General features: G+C 46.5%; 1 protein-coding gene across 2 annotated transcripts in view; it reads right to left on the bottom strand.

The window, feature by feature from the left end:
* The window catches only part of CRB1 (crumbs cell polarity complex component 1), a 307,060-nt gene extending 285,679 nt beyond the window's left edge, over window positions 1-21,381 (bottom strand). For both annotated transcript variants that reach the window (XR_010186785.1, XM_063940122.1), the window contains exon 1: window positions 21,183-21,381. Coding sequence is in view for 1 of the 2 variants with exons in the window: in XM_063940122.1 (XP_063796192.1) it covers window positions 21,183-21,255 (73 nt within the window). In the remaining variant the exon portion in view is untranslated. The remainder of the gene's footprint in view (window positions 1-21,182) is intronic.
* Window positions 21,382-21,700: the final 319 nt, after the last annotated feature.

Genomic DNA, 21,700 nt, shown 5'->3' with positions numbered 1-21,700 from the left:
GATTATAGGACTCCTTTCAGTGTTTCTTTGTCTTGTTCTTAACCCTCTGTCTTCCTGGGTGCTGACATTGCTCTTGTTCAATAGGGCACATGTCTTCTCATATCCACATTGCGCAGACATAGCTTTCAAAGCATTACAGTTGAATGAATGGCTAAAAAAAACAACTCTTTTCCATTTTACACAAATTTGTATTACATATTTTACCTGCTATACTCAACAAATCTAAACCTTTAACTGACAGAGATGCTTTCAAACTATTTTTATTCTATAGTGTATCTGAGAAGCTTTTTGTTTTCTTCTTTGTCATTTTCTCCTTTATGTGCCTCCAGTTTTAAACTAGGCATGAGCAGAACAACCAGATCATTAGAATATTCACAGCAGTACAGAATATATCAGGAGACAACTGTTTAGGGATGACCATTGATAGTTGTGTGACAATAAGATATGGCATTGGTTGCATTGGCCTACATCGATGCTGACATCGATTGTTTACCTCAGTGGGAGGAAACCATCTACAAGAAAGCATTGAGTGCAATATAAGAACTCAATAAAGCAGAACCTGAAGGATTTTACAACTATTTCCGTAAAAGGTACAGAGGTAAATCAGTACTCTCACACTACCAGTACCAGGCAGAGAGTCGGAGTGGGGAAACACTGGACAAATCAGGGAAGGAGTGCTATATGGTATATGGGGGCATGGCTATGATTAGTGCACCCTGTGACATGAAAAAAAACATTGCCACTCTCTGCCAACGATGACAGGGAATCAGCAGACCTCCACAATCGATGGCAAAACCATAGACCATCCATGGTAATTCTTCAGTGGCACACTATAATGGACCAGGAAATAAGATATAGATTCTATATAATAGTAGAAATGCAGAGATCTTAGTTACATATATTTGCAAAGTTATGATTAAGCTACCAATCACTTCTCTGATATGGTGGTCCTAACACTACATAATAATAGTACCCACTTTGGTTCATACCTTTGTGTATTGCTACATGATAATAGCACATACATTTATATATTTTGTAAATTTAGAGCTATCTCACCTGGAGGCACCCCAAGATCCTCCAAATGGCACTACAAGAACCAGCATGCTCTCCAAGTGCTGATCCCATATATGCCTCTCAGAATAGTGATACACAAAAATGGCAAACTGCTCAAATCAATGTATTAGTCCATTACATGTGCTAGTCTAGATTAGCCCCTCCCTTACAAGCACCTGTAATGGACTAAAATTGTTTTGAGCAGATTGCCATTTTTGTGTATAACTGTGCTGAGAGGCAAGTGTGGGTATACTATTATCATGTAGTGTTAGTACCACCATATCTGAGATGATGAGAAGTGGCTGGTGGCTTAATTATATCTTTGTAAATATACAGTATGTAACTAAGAACTTTTAATTTCTACCATGGTCGGACTGGCCCACAGAGGTATATGGAAACTGCACGGGGGCCCACCCTCCTCCAGACTGTGCACTTGAATTAAATATTATACATTATTATACTGCACAGCACTTTGTATTTTCTTCAGTGCATTATTGTTATTCATTTGATATATTTTCATACATGCCCTAGCAGTATTATACAGTATACAGTATATTTATAAAGGGGCCCAGGCAATGCACATTCTAATGGTTAGCCAAGCACGGCCACACCCCTAAAAATGGCCCCAATCACTGCATCCCCGGTGGGCCCTTCATGGCCCAGTCCAACACTGATTTCTACTATTATATAGGATGTATTATTTACTGGTCCATTATAATGTGCTGGGGGAATTCTTTTCTTGCCTAGTCTGATCTTGTCAGATCAGTAACCGACCAATTTGTTTGCTTATGTGAGGATACCACTGCATATGGATATGGACAGTCTCATGATATGAATAGGGAGAGCAGGAACAATGGCAAGCAGGAAGAATGGAGAGAGCTGAACTGAAATCAAATAAAAAAAAATCTAGTTTCTGCAATTTTCAGTGGATAAAACAAACTACATACTGGACATATTTACTTAAAGAAGAAAATAAGATTTATGTTTATGTTTTTCTTTTTCTTTTTCTTTTAAATCAACTCATACCAACTGACCCATCCAATAAGCATTATGACACAATTCCACTGATTCATGTCTTCACTCAACATTCTCCAGTATTATGAGCACTGGAGAGGCAGGTAAGTATGTCAGGAGCAGACAGTGGGAGGACAGTAAAGAGAAACACAATTGTTATGCCAGCTTGGGGCAAAGGAGTTAATTTGTTTTTCTTTTTATTAAATGAAACGTATAGTAATCTCATATGTATTCCATTGTTTAATAACACAAAGCTGGTAATACATTTAATATTTTTGATCAAAATTGGCTACAGTTATCCATAAACTAGCACAATTTGGGTTATTTGCTAACACAGTACCTTTTAAAGACTTCTGCAATAAGAATAAACATAATTCTCTCTAGCAGTCAATTTTTTTTTTCTTCATAAAAACCTCTAGACCAGTGGCTCTCAAACTGTCAGCGGGATGTAATGCCTTCCGGCAGCTGTGCGGGATGCTGGCCAAACTCTGACCTTTTTTAAAGGGGCAATCACTTACTAGGCAAAACCATTCCTTGGAAGTGATTGCCCCTTTTAAAAAACCATCCGAGTTCAGCCAGCATCCCGCACGGCCGCCGGACTCGGGACGGGAGGCATTACATCCCACCGACAGTTTGAGAATCACTGGTCTAGAGGTTTTTATGAAGAAAAAGACAATTGACTACTATAGATAATTATGTTTAATTGGACTTTGGCTGCACCGTGTGTGTCATGGCACCCTGGGGTGCCTCAGGACACTTGTAGGGGTGCCTTGGATTGGTGGTCCAGGTCCAATTGAAATTATGTATAGTCAAGGTAATAGGCAAAACCAGTGTTAGTGGCTGTCAATCATAAAATACAGTATGTGGACAAATAGAAGCAAATCCTGTCTCTCACCACACAATTGAACCTAAGGATGACATATAAACACAATTTACTTAATTTAATATTTCTTTCTAAATTTCTCAATAAAGCCTAGGGTTGCTGTGAAAAAGAATCTCATAGTCTAGGGCGCTGTGATTCAGAAAAGTGTGAGAACCACTGCTCTAGACGATCCAGCGCTGGACTAGTGCTGCACAGAGATACAGGTGCTTAGCAGATTTGCTCCTGGGACGAAACATGCTGCAATGCATGGGGCGTAGATGCATTTATTGCTTTTGTGCACAAGGAAAATATGACTGCTTTTGCCTGTAGCGAAAAAAATGGTGGCCAGCTTTTTACATTCAAATTTACAATTAAGATAGGGAAAACCCCTTCCCAACTCTAAATCTCTCAGCATATTTTATCTCTGCCCCACCTGCAGTGCAACATCATTTTGCCAGGGTGCAAATTTGCTCCTGTTTTATTTGCTCCTTATCTGCATAAGCCCCACATTGCTTAGTTGAGTATGAAATCCCGCCAGTCAGAATACAGACAGAGGGATTCCAGTGGTCATAAATCCCAGCGGATTACGTAAGTATTTTTACCATAACCTTAACCCACCCCTTCCGTAATCTAACCCTAACCTCCTCCTCCAGCAGCCTAACCCTAACCGTCCTCTCTGGCAACCACATTCACAGTGCGTTAAAACAAACTTTTTAATATGTTAGTCAGTGATTTGAAGGTTGTGTCTTTTCACCAGTATCTACTACAGGATTTACTGCAATTTAAGCTATGTGAATATTTCAGGTTGATGCTTTGGTGCTCGTAAATGATAATGTGATCTGATGCTTCACAGCAAAGACCAAGTGCCATATATGATGACAAATGTAATGCTGATGATCACCACTAGAACCTAATCTCAAAGCTAAAATTTCAGAAGTGATGTGAATCTCTCCATCTAACTATAGAGCAATCTTATTCATTCTTAATTCAAGGCGTGACAAATATGAAATAACTACATTTATTTATCTGGGTCTTGCACTGTGTTTAAGTCTGAATTTGTATTTTGTGTTTACTTTAAAACTAATATTAGCACTAAAACTAAAAGGTTTATTTATTTTTTATTTATACATTTGTTTTTTGTCTTTCCTAGCTAATGGGCACATCCTAATTGACAACATGCCTAATTGCCAACATGCAAAATTATCGTAACAACTGCATAGTACATTGTTACATTGGGAGTTACTCTGTGATTTGTGATTCAGATTATATTGGGAGTTACTCCAGATTACATTCAGCGGTTCTCCATCACTAGTGATCAAGGTTACATTGGGAGTTACTCCGTGACTTGTGATCCAGATAACATTGGGAGTTACTCTGTGACTTGTGATCCAGATTACATTGAGAGTTACTCTGGGACTTGTGATCCAGATTACATTGGGAGTTACTCTGTGATTTGTGATCCAGATTACAATAATTTGTATCTGAATTAAGGAAACGTGGCTCTGCATAGAGAAATGAATTTCATACAAATTTGTGAAAATTTCATCAGACTGGAAAATAAAACATATAACTATATTGTCTGTAAAATTTGTATGGTTTTAAGGGTCTATTTATCATTAATTATGTGTGGCATATTACCCAAAACAGTTGTTTCTTGGTGGGGTACCAACAAATATTAAGGATAAGCTGTACTATGGAGGGATCACAGTAGATATCTCCCTCCATTATTTGTTCATAAATGCAGCCCCCATAGGTTTCCTTTGCATTTCACGCCTAAAATGGCTGCCTCACCTGGATCCCTCGTGGGTGGGTTGAATAGTCCTTGCAACTAATGACCTAAAATGGCTGCCTCACCTGGATCCCTCATGGGTGGGAGGAATAGTCCTTGCAACTGATGACCCAAAATGACTGCCTCACCCTTTTTATTGTCTCCCTGGCCTCTGTAAAGCCATTTAAAAAAAAAAAAAAACTTTATTGTCGTCATAGTTTCTGCACTGTTTTTTGTTGTACTAATTGTAAAGTACATTGTGTCCAATTGGAGAAAAAGCGCTATAAAAAGAAAAATATTATTATTATTATTATTATTAATAATAATAATAATAATAATAATAATAATATTGTTATTACTGTTCCGGATTTCTAGAGATGGTGTTATCCTATAGAAAAAAAACATGCTGTATTATTCAATGGGTTACTATTTTGCAGTATGCATCAGGGAACTTATCCCGAAGCAGTGTGATAGTGTTACGCTATCACACTGCTTCCAGCTCTTTGCTAGCATGGGCTTTTCTCGGATCCCATCTACTGGCAAGAGAAGAATAGTACGTATGCATAAAATAAGATTTTACTCACCGGTAAATCTATTTCTCGTAGTCCGTAGTGGATGCTGGGTACTCCGTAAGGACCATGGGGAATAGACGGGCTCCGCAGGAGACTGGGCACTTCTTTAAAGAAAAGATTAGGTACTACATCTGGTGTGCACTGGCTCCTCCCTCTATGCCCCTCCTCCAGACCTCAGTTAGGGAAACTGTGCCCGGGAAGAGCTGACATTACCAGGAAAGGATTTGGAATCCAGGGTAAGACTCATACCAGCCACACCAATCACACCGTACAACTCGTGATAACTATACCCAGTTAACAGTATGAACAACAACTGAGCCTCATTAAACTGATGGCTCAGAACAAAAAACCCTATAGTTAAGCAATAACTATATACAAGTATTGCAGAATTCCGCACTTGGGATGGGCTCCCAGCATCCACTACGGACTACGAGAAATAGATTTACCGGTGAGTAAAATCTTATTTTCGCTGACGTCCTAGTGGATGCTGGGTACTCCGTAAGGACCATGGGGATTATACCAAAGCTCCCAAACGGGCGGGAGAGTGCGGTTGACTCTGCAGCACTGAATGAGCAAACTCAAGGTCCTCCTCAGCCAGGGTATCAAACTTGTAGAATTTTGCAAACGTGTTTGATCCCGACCAGGTAGCAGCTCGGCAAAGTTGTAAAGCCGAGACCCCTCGGGCAGCCGCCCAAGAAAAGCCCACCTTCCTCGTGGAATGGGCTTTGACTGATTTAGGATGCGGCAGTCCAGCCGCAGAATGTGCAAGTTGAATCGTGCTACAGATCCAGCGAGCAATAGTCTGCTTAGAAGCAGGAGCACCCAGCTTGTTGGGTGCATGCAGGATAAACAGCGAGTCAGTTTTTCTGACTCTAGCCATCCTGGAAACATAGATTTTCAGGGCCCGGACTACATCCAGCAACTTGGAAGCCTCCAAGTCCCGAGTAGCCGCAGGCACCACAATAGGTTGTGTCACGATCCGGGTATCTGGACGCCATTTCTTACCCATCAGATGCCTCCTAAGGCTGGCTCAGCGCTCCAGGACCGGATCCCATCTGTTATCCTGATGTGTACATTCCTGTATCCTCTCCTGTCACTCTGGGACACTGTCACAGTAAACGCCATATTACACCTGGCATGGCGTCTCCCGCGGCCTCCGCCGCCGTCCCTGAACTTCTGCATGCAGAGTGTCTGAGTGGCGATTACGTCAGCCGCGGCCTCCGCTGTGTCCGCGTGGTTGGATGTGCATCTGTCAGCCTGGCGCCTCCTGTCTCCGGTGGCCGGCGCCGCCATTACTGTTTTCATTACCACATGGATTACAAACCAAACTTCCCTCCAAGTGTCTGCATGGGCGCAGCCATCTTGGATTCTGTCAGCTGATCATTTCCACCAGTCTGTTCTCAGTATTGATAATCTGCATAATTGCCTAGCCAATCCCTTCCTTGCTGCAGGTATAAATACACTGTGCCTGAGCAAGGAAGGCGTCAGTGCTTTGGTTGTCAAACCTAGTTCCTGTTTGTCTCTCTCCTGTGATTGTCTTCCAGGTTCCAGCTCCTGTCTCAAGACTTCCACCATAGAGACCCGCACCAGCATTCCACCTGCGGTGTAGCCTGACTCTCCAATCCATTGTGGATTCATCTGTTTCCAGCTACAACATTACCTGCTTCCAGCAGAGTACAGCTTCCCTTAAAGGGCCGGTGTCCTTTCTACACTTTACCACTCTCCACCGGTATTATTATTTCTCCGCTCTCAAGTTCTACATTTCAGTTCATATTTCATCGCTCCCAAGTTCATTTATTATTTAACTGGTTCCAGCCAGTATCCACTCCGTGCTAACAACAGTCTGGTTCCAGCCAGTATCCACAGCAGCTGTTTTATCTTCAGCAACCCAGCTTTTCCTGGAACACCAGCTGGCACCATCCTGGGTTATCTCCATTGCTACAGTCGGGCCTGGTAAGGACTTTCCATCTAGAAGATCATAAGAACTATCTCACACTACCAGTGCCCTGTGGCTCCTGCCATCCTGTAGTACCCAGGAACTGTATTTATTCTTTGCTGACTTTTACGTTTTCTTTTACTGCTGCTGTGTTGCGGAGTTGTCATAATAAACATCATTGACTTTTATCCAAGTTGTCGTGGTCACGCCTTCGGGCAGTTATTATTCATGTTACTTACATGTCCAGGGGTCTGATACAACCTCCCAGGTTCCGGTACATCTCAGCCCCTACAACTGAGGCTGCCTCCCGTCAGCTCAGGCCCTCAGTTGTGACAGTAAGCACTGACCTAATGAATCCAGCCGGAGACCAGGATCAAGCGGCCAGGCCGATGCAAGAACTGGCAGCCCGACTAGAACATCAGGAGGCTGCACAGGGCCACATCATCCGCTGTCTCCAGGATCTCTCTACTCGGCTGGATGGGATTCAGACAACTCTCCGTGGATCAGGCGCGTCTGGTGCGTCAACCACAGTGACTCCAGCTATAACCCCACCCACCTTACCCATTTCTGCTCCACGTCTTCATCTTCCAACGCCAGCAAAATTTGACGGATCTCCAAGATTCTGCAGGGGATTTCTCAACCAGTGTGAGATTCAGTTTGAGCTACAACCTGGCAATTTTCCCAGTGACCGTACAAAAATTGCCTACATTATTTCTCTTCTCAGTGGCTCAGCCCTTGATTGGGCATCACCGTTATGGGAGAGGTCCGACACCCTGCTATCTTCCTACACTGCCTTCGCGTCAACATTCAGGCGCATCTTCGACGAGCCAGGCCGGGTAACCTCAGCTTCATCCGAGATTCTCCGTTTACGCCAGGGGTCACGTACTGTAGGACAATATCTGATACAGTTCCAGATCCTGGCATCCGAACTGGCATGGAACGACGAGGCCCTGTATGCTGCATTCTGGCATGGCTTATCTGAGCGTATTAAAGATGAGTTAGCTACCAGAGACTTACCTTCTAAGTTAGATGAGCTAATCTCACTCTGCACGAAAGTTGATTTACGTTTCAGAGAGAGAGCAATTGAGCGTGGAAGATCATCTGCTCCAAAATCTTCTGCTCCTCCTCCTCGCCAACTGTCACCAACTAAAGATGAGCCCATGCAAATTGGCCGTTCCCGTTTAACTCCTGCTGAGCGCCGAAGACGTCTCTCCAAGTCTCTTTGTCTTTACTGTGCAGCTCCGTCTCACACCATCAATGCCTGTCCCGAATGTCCGGGAAAACTCCAAACCCTAGCTCGCCCAGGAGAGGGCCGGCTAGGAGTAATGATCTCCTCTCCATCTCCTCATGATTGTAATCTCCCAGTGTCGCTCCAAATTGCTCAACGTTATCGGAACGTCATTGCCCTCCTTGATTCCGGAGCAGCTGGGAACTTTATTACCGAAGCCTATGTTAAACGGTGGTCCCTACCCACCGAGAGACTTCCTTCGCCCATCTCCTTAACTGCCGTGGATGGCAGCAAGATTTTTGATGCAGTTATTTCCCTAAGGACTCTACCAGTTCGTCTGAGAGTGGGAGTTCTTCATTCTGAATTTATTTCTTTTTTAGTGATTCCAAGAGCCACACATCCTGTGGTCCTGGGCCTTCCATGGCTCCGTCTTCACAATCCTACAATTGATTGGACGACTACGCAAATCCTGGCATGGGGTTCCTCCTGTGCTGAGACATGTTTGTTTAAAGTATTGCCTGTCTGTTCTTCCTCCCCCAGGTCGTCTGATGTTCCACCTCCTCCATATCAAGATTTCACGGATGTGTTCAGTAAAGCTTCTGCTGATATCCTTCCTCCTCATAGAGAATGGGACTGCCCGATTGATCTCGTTCCAGGGAAGGTTCCACCTCGAGGCCGAACTTATCCGTTGTCTCTGCCTGAGACGCATTCTATGGAGGAATACATTAAAGAGAACCTAGCAAAGGGGTTCATTCGACCTTCTTCTTCTCCAGCCGGCGCAGGCTTCTTTTTTGTAAAAAAGAAAGATGGTGGTCTGCGGCCGTGCATCGACTACAGAGGTTTGAACGACATTACCATCAAGAACCGTTATCCTTTACCCCTGATTACTGAGCTCTTTGACAGAATTAGCGGAGCTACCATCTTTACAAAGCTGGACTTGAGAGGTGCATACAATCTCATCCGGATCCGTGAGGGTGACGAGTGGAAGACCGCCTTTAACACCCGTGACGGACATTATGAGTACCTTGTCATGCCCTTCGGATTGAGCAATGCTCCAGCTGTCTTCCAGCATTTTGTCAATGAGATCTTCAGAGACATTCTATACCGTCATGTCGTGGTCTATCTAGACGATATCCTCATTTTTGCCAACGATTTAGAGGAACATCGTTTTTGGGTTAAAGAGGTTCTGTCCCGTCTCCGTGTCAATCATCTCTATTGCAAATTAGAAAAATGCGTCTTTGAAGTCAAGTCCATTCCGTTTCTAGGGTACATTGTGTCCGGTTCCGGACTAGAGATGGATCCTGAGAAACTACAAGCAATCCAAAATTGGCCGGTACCCTTAACCCTCAAAGGGGTCCAGAGGTTCTTAGGGTTCGCCAACTATTACCGAAAGTTTATACGAGACTTTTCCACCATTGTGGCGCCTATTACTGCTTTCACTAAGAAGGGTGCTAACCCGTCCAAGTGGTCTGAAGAAGCCATGCAAGCATTTCATCTTTTAAAACAAAGGTTCATCTCTGCGCCTGTTCTGAAACAGCCTGACATCGACTCTCCTTTCATCTTAGAGGTGGATGCCTCCTCCGTTGGAGTAGGAGCGGTGTTATCTCAGAGGGCTAAAGATGGCCATTTACACCCTTGCAGTTTCTTCTCCCGGAAGTTCTCCCCAGCTGAGCGCAACTATGCCATTGGCGACCAGGAGTTGCTAGCCATCAAGCTCGCTCTAGAAGAGTGGAGGTATCTGTTGGAGGGAGCTTCTCATTCAATCACCATACTTACAGACCACAAGAACCTTTTATACCTGAAGGGCGCACAATGTCTCAACCCTCGTCAGGCCAGATGGGCACTTTTCTTTTCCAGGTTCGACTTTAAACTCCAGTTCTGTCCGGGCTCTCAGAATCGCAAGGCCGATGCCCTTTCCCGCTCATGGGAGCAAGAAAATGAGTCAGAGTCTTCAGACAAGCATCCTATTATAAATCCGTTGGCATTCTCCACGGTAGGGATGGACTCTACGCCCCCATCAGGGAAAAGTTTTGTGAAGCCGATGCTAAGGAAGAAGCTCATGCATTGGGCCCATGCTTCCCGTTTTGCCGGACATACAGGTATCCAAAAAACCCTGGAGTTTATCTCTAGGTCCTATTGGTGGCCAACTCTGAAAAAGGACGTCTTGGAGTTTATTGCATCTTGCCCAAAGTGTGCCCAACATAAAGTATCCCGCCAGTCGCCTGCGGGGCAACTGGTTCCACTATCCGTTCCCCGTCGACCATGGACCCACTTGTCGATGGATTTCATTACAGACTTACCCATGTGCAACAAGTTCAATACCATCTGGGTGGTAGTTGACCGGTTCACCAAGATGGCACACTTCATTCCTCTCACCGGTCTTCCGTCAGCTTCCAAGTTGGCTCAAGTATTCATACAAGAGATCTTCCGACTCCACGGTCTTCCTGAAGAAATTATCTCAGATCGAGGAGTTCAATTCACAGCCAAATTCTGGCGAAGTTTATGTCAAGTCCTCCAAGTCAAGCTAAAGTTTTCCACGGCTTACCATCCTCAGACCAATGGTCAAACCGAGAGGGTGAATCAGGACTTGGAGGCCTTCCTCCGCATCTATGTGTCCTCCTCTCAAGATGACTGGGTTCAATTACTTCCCTGGGCCGAGTTCTGTCATAACAACCAGTATCATTCTTCATCTGCTTCAACACCATTCTTCACTAACTTTGGATTCCACCCTAAAGTCCCTGAGTTCCAACCGCTTCCAGCAACTTCTGTCCCCGCAGTGGATATCACCTTGCATCAGTTTGCCAATATCTGGAAGAGCGTACGATCAGCTCTGCTCAAGGCATCGTTCAGGTACAAGAAGTTTGCGGATAAGAAGCGTCGAGCAGTTCCTGCTCTCAAGGTGGGTGATCGGGTATGGTTATCCACGAAGAATTTGAGGTTAAGAGTTCCCAGTATGAAGTTTGCACCTCGCTATATCGGTCCTTTCAAGATTGAACAAGTCATCAATCCTGTTGCTTACAGACTCCAGTTGCCTCCCTTCTTAAAAATACCCAGGACATTCCATGTTTCCCTGTTGAAACCGCTGATCTTGAATCGGTTTCATTCCTCACTTCCTCCAACTCCGAAAGTCCAAACTCAACGAGGCGTTGAGTATGAAGTGGCCAAGATCCTGGACTCACGTCACCGTTACGGTCAACTACAATATCTTATTGACTGGAAGGGTTATGGTCCTGAGGAACGTTCATGGACCAATGCTTCTGATGTCCATGCTCCTGCCTTGGTCCGGAGATTCCATTCCAAGTTTCCTCAAAAGCCAAAGAAGTGTCCTGGGGCCACTCCTAAAGGGGGGGGTGCTGTCACGATCCGGGTATCTGGACGCCATTTCTTACCCATCAGATGCCTCCTAAGGCTGGCTCAGCACTCCAGGACCGGATCCCATCTGTTATCCTGATGTGTACATTCCTGTATCCTCTCCTGTCACTCTGGGACACTGTCACAGTAAACGCCATATTACACCTGGCATGGCGTCTCCCGCGGCCTCCGCCGCCGTCCCTGAACTTCTGCATGCAGAGTGTCTGAGTGGCGATTACGTCAGCCGCGGCCTCCGCTGTGTCCGCGTGGTTGGATGTGCATCTGTCAGCCTGGCGCCTCCTGTCTCCGGTGGCCGGCGCCGCCATTACTGTTTTCATTACCACATGGATTACAAACCAAACTTCCCTCCAAGTGTCTGCATGGGCGCAGCCATCTTGGATTCTGTCAGCTGATCATTTCCACCAGTCTGTTCTCAGTATTGATAATCTGCATAATTGCCTAGCCAATCCCTTCCTTGCTGCAGGTATAAATACACTGTGCCTGAGCAAGGAAGGCGTCAGTGCTTTGGTTGTCAAACCTAGTTCCTGTTTGTCTCTCTCCTGTGATTGTCTTCCAGGTTCCAGCTCCTGTCTCAAGACTTCCACCATAGAGACCCGCACCAGCATTCCACCTGCGGTGTAGCCTGACTCTCCAATCCATTGTGGATTCATCTGTTTCCAGCTACAACATTACCTGCTTCCAGCTCAGCTTCCAGCAGAGTACAGCTTCCCTTAAAGGGCCGGTGTCCTTTCTACACTTTACCACTCTCCACCGGTATTATTATTTCTCCGCTCTCAAGTTCTACATTTCAGTTCATATTTCATCGCTCCCAAGTTCATTTATTATTTAACTGGTTCCAGCCAGTATCCACTCCGTGCTAACAACAGTCTGGTTCCAGCCAGTATCCACAGCAGCTGTTTTATCTTCAGCAACCCAGCTTTTCCTGGAACACCAGCTGGCACCATCCTGGGTTATCTCCATTGCTACAGTCGGGCCTGGTAAGGACTTTCCATCTAGAAGATCATAAGAACTATCTCACACTACCAGTGCCCTGTGGCTCCTGCCATCCTGTAGTACCCAGGAACTGTATTTATTCTTTGCTGACTTTTACGTTTTCTTTTACTGCTGCTGTGTTGCGGAGTTGTCATAATAAACATCATTGACTTTTATCCAAGTTGTCGTGGTCACGCCTTCGGGCAGTTATTATTCATGTTACTTACATGTCCAGGGGTCTGATACAACCTCCCAGGTTCCGGTACATCTCAGCCCCTACAACTGAGGCTGCCTCCCGTCAGCTCAGGCCCTCAGTTGTGACAGGTTGGTTCAAATGAAACGCTGATACCACCTTAGGGAGAAATTGGGGACGAGTCCTCAATTCTGCCATGTCCATATGGAAGATCAGATAGGGGCTTTTACATGACAAAGCCGCCAATTCTGACACACGCCTAGCCGAAGCCAAGGCCAAAAGCATGACCACTTTCCACGTGAGATATTTCAACTCCACGGTCTGAAGTGGCTCAAACCAATGTGATTTTAGGAAATCCAACACAACGTTGAGATCCCAAGGTGCCACTGGAGGCACAAAAGGGGGCTGAATATGCAGCACTCCCTTAACAAACGTCTGAACTTCAGGCAGTGAAGCCAGTTCTTTTTGAAAGAAAATAGACAGGGACGAAATCTGGACTTTAATGGATCCCAATTTTAGGCCCATAGTCACTCCTGACTGTAGGAAGTGCAGAAATCGATCCAGCTGAAGTTCTTCTGTTGGGGCCTTCATAGCCTCACACCAAGCAACATATTTTCGCCATATGCGGTGATAATGTTTTGCTGTCACATCCTTCCTAGCTTTTATCAGCGTAGGAATGACTTCAACCGGAATGCCCTTTTCCATCAGGATCCGGCGTTCAACCGCCATGCCGTCAAACGCAGCCGCGGTAAGTCTTGGAACAGACAGGGCCCCTGCTGTAGCAGGTCCTGTCGGAGCGGCAGAGGCCAAGGGTCCTCGGAGATCATTTCTTGTAGTTCCGGGTACCAAGTCCTTCTTGGCCAATCCGGAACGATGAGTATAGTTCTTACTCCTCTCTTTCTTATTATCCTCAGTACCTTTGGTATGAGAGGAAGAGGAGGGAACACATAAACCGACTGGTACACCCACGGTGTCACTAGAGCGTCCACAGCTATCGCCTGAGGGTCCCTTGACCTGGCGCAATATCTTTTTAGCTTTTTGTTAAGGCGGGACGCCATCATGTCCACCTGTGGCCTTTCCCAACGATTTACAATCAGCTGGAAGACTTCTGGATGAAGTCCCCACTCTCCCGGGTGGAGGTCGTGCCTGCTGAGGAAGTCTGCTTCCCAGTTGTCCACTCCCGCAATGAACACTGCTGACAGTGCTATCACGTGATTTTCCGCCCATCGGAGAATCCTTGTGGCTTCTGCCATCGCCATCCTGCTTCTTGTGCCGCCCTGTCGGTTTACATGGGAGACCGCCGTGATGTTGTCTGACTGAATCAGCACCGGCTGGTTTTGAAGCAGGGGTTTTGCCTGACTTAGGGCATTGTAAATGGCCCTTAGTTCCAGAATATTTATGTGTAGGGAAGCCTCCTGACTCGACCATTGTCCTTGGAAGTTTCTTCCCTGAGTGACTGCCCCCCAACCTCGGAGGCTTGCATCCATGGTCACCAGGACCCAGTCCTGTATGCCGAATCTGCGGCCCTCGAGAAGATGAGCACTCTGCAGCCACCACAGCAGAGACACCCTGGCCCTCGGGGACAGGGTGATCAGCCGATGCATCTGAAGATGTGATCCGGACCACTTGTCTAACAGATCCCACTGAAAGATCCTTGCATGGAACCTGCCGAATGGAATTGCCTCATAAGAAGCTACCATCTTTCCCAGGACTCGCGTGCAGTGATGCACCGACACCTGTTTTGGTTTCAGGAGGTCTCTGACCAGAGATGACAACTCCTTGGCCTTCTCCTCCGGGAGAAACACCTTCTTCTGTTCTGTGTCCAGAATCATACCCAGGAACAGCAGACGCGTCGTAGGAACCAGCTGCGACTTTGGGATATTCAGAATCCAGCTGTGCTGTTGTAGCACTTCCTGAGATAGTGCTACTCCGACCAACAACTGCTCCATGGACCTCGCCTTTATAAGTAAATCGTCCAAGTACGGGATAATTATAACTCCCTTCTTTCGAAGGAGTATCATCATTTCGGCCATTACTTTGGTAAATACCCTCGGTGCCGTGGACAGACCAAACGGCAACGTCTGGAATTGGTAATGGCACTCCTGTACCACAAAACGAAGGTACACCTGGTGAGGTGGGTAAATGGGGACATGTAGGTAAGCATCCTTGATGTCCAGTGATACCATGTAATCCCCCTCTTCCAGGCTTGCAATAACCGCCCTGAGTGATTCCATTTTGAACTTGAACTTCCTTATATAAGTGTTCAAGGATTTCAAATTTAGAATGGGTCTCACCGAACCGTCTGGTTTCGGTACCACAAACATTGTGGAATAGTAACCCCGTCCCTGTTGAAGGTGGGGAACTTTGATTATCACCTGCTGGAGGTACAGCTTGTGAATTGCCGCCAGTACTACCTCCCTGTCCTGGGGAGTAGCTGGCAAGGCTGATTTGAGGTAACGGCGAGGGGGAGACGTCTCGAACTCCAGCTTGTATCCCTGAGATACCATTTGTAGAACCCAGAGATCCACCTGTGAGCGAACCCACTGGTCGCTGAAGTTCCGGAGACGGGCCCCCACCGCACCTGGCTCCACATATGGAGCCCCAGCATCATGCGGTGGACTTAGTGGAAGCAGGGGAGGATTTTTGTTCTTGGGAACTGGCTGTATGGTGCAGCTTTTTCCCTCTACCCCTGCCTCTGGGCAGAAAGGACGCGCCTCTAACCCGCTTGCCTTTCTGAGGCCGAAAGGACTGTACTTGATAATACGGTGCTTTCTTAGGCTGTGAAGGAACCTGAGGTAAAAAAGTTGACTTCCCAGCTGTTGCTGTGGATACGAGGTCCGAAAGACCGTCCCCAAACAATTCCTCACCCTTATAAGGCAAAATTTCCATGTGCCTTTTAGAATCAGCATCACCTGTCCACTGCCGAGTCCATAATACTCTCCGGGCAGAAATGGACATTGCATTAATTCTAGATGCCAGCCGGCAAATGTCCCTCTGTGCATCCCTCATATATAAGACTACGTCTTTAATATACTCTATGGTTAGCAATATAGTGTCCCTGTCAAGGGAATCAATGTTATCAGACAGCAGTGACGTGCGGTGAGGTCCGGCCTGGGGAGGCACTGCAGCTAAACACACCCCCACCCCCCCACCCCCCTGGAAAAAAAAAAGTGCAGTCCCCCCACACCACTAAAACCAGCACCAGGCAGCACCAGCCAGGGGGGATAATGCCATAGCAGGGGAGACACTCAGTGTGGGGTCCCCCTGCCATGCCATTAAACACCCCCCAAACCAGTCAGCCCAGGGCTGGAATTCCTCGGAAAGTGGGGCCCCCAAAAAATCTAAATGGGGTCCCCCCTCCCGAGCAACAACCAGCACTGGGCTGATAGCCCAGTGCTATGCCCCGCACCCCTGGTGGCGGTGGGTGCGGGGTTCATTGTATGCTAATACTGTTCTTTACAGGTGGCCTACAGATCCCAGCAAGCCTGCCCCAGCATGCTGGCACTTGGAGAACCACAAGTGCCAGCATGCCCGGACATAAAGGGCCCGCTGGCACCTGTAGTCCACCTGCAAAGAATAGTAATATTGTTCTTTACAGGTGGCCTACAGGTCCCAGCAAGCCTGCCCCAGCATGCTGGCACTTGGAGAACCACAAGTGTCAGCATGCCCGGACATAAAGGGCCCGCTGGCACCTGTAGTCCACCTGTAAAGAAAATATTGGGAAAAAAACAAGACACATTCTTTAAAAAATCCTTTATTAAACTGGGTCTTCACCTGGGGGCGGCGGCCTTTAAGCTCTTTTGCATGGCCGCCGCCTTCCCAGGGCTTCCGGCGTCTTCACCTGGGGGGGCGCCACCTCCCCAGGGCTTCTGGGGTCTTCCTCCGGCGTCTTCACCTGGTGTGCGGCGGCTGCTAAGCTCTTTTGCATAGCCGCCGCACATCCAGGACTTCCACGACGTCTTCACCTGGGAGGCGGCGGCCTTTAAGCTCTTTTGCATGGCCGCCGCCTTCCCAGGACTTCCAGCATCTTCACCTGGTGGGCGGCGGCTGCTAAGCTCTTTTGCATAGCCGCCGCCCATCCAGGACTTCCACGGCGTCTTCAGGAGCTCTTCTCCGCTCCTCCTCCGCCGTCGGACTGACAGCCGCTGCCTCGCGCTGACTTATATAAGTCAGTGGGAGGGGGCGGGGCGATGACGCGGCGAGCCATGATTGGCTCGCGGTGGCCATCTTGAATTTCAAAAATGACGCTGAGGCGCCATTTTTGAAATGGGTACTGCTTCCGCTGCCAAACTCTGCACAAGGGGTCTGAATGCCGCGTCCCGCCGCCGCTACCGCCGCTCGCCTCTTTGCCGCCAGCACCTCCGCCGCCCGGCCCGCCGCATCCCGCATCTCCGCCGCCCGCACCTCCGCTGGTACCGACGCCCACACAGTGATTGACAGCGAATCCAGTGACGGATCCGCTGGCCAATCACTGTGCCTTCACTCACAGGGAAGTGCTTTCATAGGTTGAAAGCACGTCCCTGTAGGAAAGCGGCACCACTAATGGTGCCGCTTTCCCATGTTATTTCAATGGGCTTTTCCTGCCCATTGCTAGGCCCCGCCCGCGCCCACCCCCCGCTCCCCATACCTTTCCTAATCACTATGGGAGGCACCACGATCGGTGCCTCCCAAACTGATTTTCACATAGGTAAAATAATAAAGAAGATACTTATGTGTCATAAGTATCTTCTTTGTATTATTTTACTCATTAATGACAGGGGAGGCACTGCCTCCCCTGCCTCCCCTGACTGCACGTCCCTGTCAGACAGGGAATCAGACCACGCTGCTCCAGCACTACACATCCATGCTGAAGCAATAGCAGGTCTCAGTATAGTACCTGAGTGTGTATACACAGACTTCAGGATAGCCTCCTGCTTTCTATCTGCAGGCTCCTTTAAGGCGGCCGTATCCTAAGAAGGCAGTGCCACCTTTTTTGATAAGCGTGTGAGCGCCTTGTCCACCTTAGGGGATGTCTCCCAGCGTAACCTATCCGTTGGCGGGAAAGGGTACGCCATTAGTAACCGCTTAGAAATTACTAGTTTCTTATCTGGGGAACCCCACGCTTCTTCACACAATTCATTTAACACATCAGATGGGGGAAAAGTCACTGGCTGCTTTTTCTCCCCAAACATAATACCCTTTTTTGTGGTAACCGGGTTAATGTCAGAAATGTGCAACACATTTTTCATTGCCGTAATCATGCATCGGATGGCCCTAGTGGATTGTACATTTGTCTCATCCTCGTCGACACTGTAGTCAGACTCCGTGTCGACATCTGTGTCTGCCATCTGAGGTAGCGGGCGTTTTTGAGCCCCTGACGGCCTCTGAGATGCCTGGGCAGGCACGGGCTGAGACGCCGGCTGTCCCAAAGCTGCGTCATCGAACCTTTTATGCAAGGAGTTGACACTGTCGGTTAATACCTTCCACATATCCATCCACTCAGGTGTCGGCCCCGCAGGGGGCGACATCACACTTATCGGCACCTGCTCCGCCTCCACGTAAGCGTCCTCATCAAACATGTCGACACAGCCGTACCGACACACCGCACACACACAGGGAATGCTCTGACTGAGGACAGGACCCCACAAAGTCCTTTGGGGAGACAGAGAGAGAGTATGCCAGCACACACCAGAGCGCTATATAACAGAGGGATATACACTATACACAAAGTGAATTTTCCCCCTATAGCTGCTTATATCACAATTTGCGCCTAAATTTATGTGCCCCCCTCTCTTTTTTACCCTTTCTGTAGTGTATACTGCAGGGGAGAGCCTGGGGAGTGTCCTTCAAGCGGAGCTGTGAAGAGAAAATGGCGCTGGCTGTGCTGAGGAAGATAGCCCCGCCCCTTCAGCGGCGGGCTTCTCCCGCTTTTTATAACGTTAATGGCGGGGGTTTCTGCACATATACAGTGTTATATACTGTATTATGTGCTTTTTTGTGCCAAAAGGTATACAAATTGCAGCCCAGGGTGCCCCCCCCCCCCCCCCCCCCCCCCCCCCCCCCCCCCAGCGCCCTGCACCCACCAGTGACCGGAGCGTGTGGTGTGCTGTGGGAGCAATGGCGCACAACTGCAGTGCTGTGCGCTACCTTATTGAAGACCGGAGTCTTCAGCCGCCGATTTTCTCCGTCTTCTGGCTCTGCAAGGGGGACGGAAGCGCGGCTCTGGGAACGGACGATCGAGGTCGGGCCCTGTGTTCGATCCCTCTGGAGCTAATGGTGTCCAGTAGCCTAGAAGCACAAGCTAGCTGCAAGCAGGTAGGTTTGCTTCTCTCCCCTAAGTCCCACGTAGCAGTGAGTCTGTTGCCAGCAGATCTCACTGAAAATAAAAAACCTAACAAATACTTTTCTTTATAGTGAACTCAGGAGAGCCCACTAAGTGCATCCAGCTCAGGCCGGGCACAGATTCTAACTGAGGTCTGGAGGAGGGGCATAGAGGGAGGAGCCAGTGCACACCAGATGTAGTACCTAATCTTTTCTTTAAAGAAGTGCCCAGTCTCCTGCGGAGCCCGTCTATTCCCCATGGTCCTTACGGAGTACCCAGCATCCACTAGGACGTCAGAGAAAAATATTTATCAAATCTGCATGAAAAATGTAGATTGTGATAAACATGCCCCTAAAGTGGACTTTTCATTATGATTTAAGACACATTGGGGGCTATCCAAATACATGTGATAGTGTAGCGGGTGTGAAAAATGGGGTTCTGTTGCATTTTTTTTTATCCACCTATCCAATTAGGTCCTGCAAAATACACCCATTTTTTACACAAAAATACACAGATCCTGCGAAAATCCGCGGCTGCATGTATTTTCACTGAATTTATCGCGGGTCTAGGAGGCATTTATCACCTCAGTCACACAATGCATAATCCCCAATAATTTCCAGCATCATGGATAAGCTCTGATTTATCGGGGCTAATTGAATAGCCCCCGGCTAACCAATTAGCCGTGTTAAATTACCGTAGCTAATTGGATACTGCCACTGAATTTTACATATTACTGACCTATTCATTCCTGTCCCACGACTGAAAACCAGGACTTTGTGGCACCGTAGAGGAGGCTCGGGAGCAGGAAGACCATTAGGTTGGAATGCAGTTTTATAACTTTAGTCATATTGATATAGAGTGTATCTTTTTCTAGATACATTATGTCCTATTCGACCATATTGCTGCTTCATATTTATCCACACACCTGGATGGCTGAATGGGACAGATCTCATTGTTCATTAAGTGAACAATTGGATGACATGGGGCACAGTTATTGTTGTGGACCAGTGACTGTAGCTCGAATGTCTTTTCTTATTGTCAAACAGCAAGAAATGTATCCAGGTTAAGGATACAAATTGTTTATGAATTTTGTTGTTTTTAATGAAAATTGGTGGACAGTGGAAGAGCATAGGTGTGACAATATTTGAACCTATACTCTTTACATCGTACTTGTCTATATACAAATCACACTACACCTGAATAAGAGCCCCAGAACCGTAACTAGAACACAGGAAAACCCTCTTCCCATAAGCCACATCAGGCTGATTTTTCAGTGGAAAATACAATAAAACCGTTCTAGATATTTGACCACCAGTCTAATCCCAAAACATCGATGTGTCAGAAAACTTCTAAAAAATAATCAAGCTGATATAAATTGTGTAGAATACAATGAATGTCCTATGAATACAAGGATACATGTACTACACACGCTGTAGAGATTAGTGAATTAATTCCAATATTAAATGGATAGCCTGCAGAATTTGCAGAGTGGAAATGGTATTGCATGCCTCCTACAAAGTTGTAAAACTGCAGAATACAATTTGCAAGTTCCTTTAGCTTGAACCTCATATTTTCATAGTAATGTCTACTGAATATTCTGCAAATACCATACTTTGCTGATATAAATGTCTGCATGCAGTATTCATATTTTTCTGAGAGGTGTCGTTCCCAAAACATTATCTATGATTGCATATACATATCCTACAATTATCTGTATTGTACTTTTTTTTCTAGTTTATAATAAATATAGATAATTATTAACAAACATAGTGGATTACACATATCTGGACAGATGCATCTGTTTGAATAACACAGTGCTACACTGCTGTCCCGAATTCATAATATACTGTCAGCAATTAGGGTTTAAATTGTTTTCATTTAAATTTCAATAATAAAATCAATGGAACTCACATCTGCTTTGAAGGAACATCAGGATAGATAAATAGAGACAGCGCGTCCACAGGATCCGTGACTGTTCCATCATCCAGCACTGTTATATAGTTCTTTTCACATCACTCCATTCACACACTGGTAGCCATCCCTCGTACATATGTACAGAGCATCAGGTCCACAGCATGTACGCAGCAGCACAGACACCGTCTGCTCTCATTGATAGCACAGCAAGGATGTTGGTACAAGAGGTCTGGGTGATGTATAAAACCTGGTGTAGATGATTGAAGATGCATGGAGTGGATTAAGGGGAGGGAAGGAGAGAGCCTGCAGAGAATATGATTAACGCATTATTATTCTAATCTACATAAAATCTGAGCATGAGTTTATTCAAAGATTTTCAATTTACAATCAAATTATTGTAGTATCTGACTCTTATTACATAAAGATATTTAAAAAAGAAAATGAGGCAGACAAAAAAATGACACTTTAATGGTAATAAAATTGGACAAAGAAGGCTATACTTTTCAGGGGGTTAA

The sequence above is a fragment of the Pseudophryne corroboree genome, chromosome 9 (genome assembly GCF_028390025.1).
Source record: "Pseudophryne corroboree isolate aPseCor3 chromosome 9, aPseCor3.hap2, whole genome shotgun sequence".
Taxonomy (NCBI): domain Eukaryota; kingdom Metazoa; phylum Chordata; class Amphibia; order Anura; family Myobatrachidae; genus Pseudophryne; species Pseudophryne corroboree.
The sequence above is the reverse complement of the archived record's forward strand: the minus strand, read 5'-3'. Positions and strand labels throughout refer to the sequence as shown.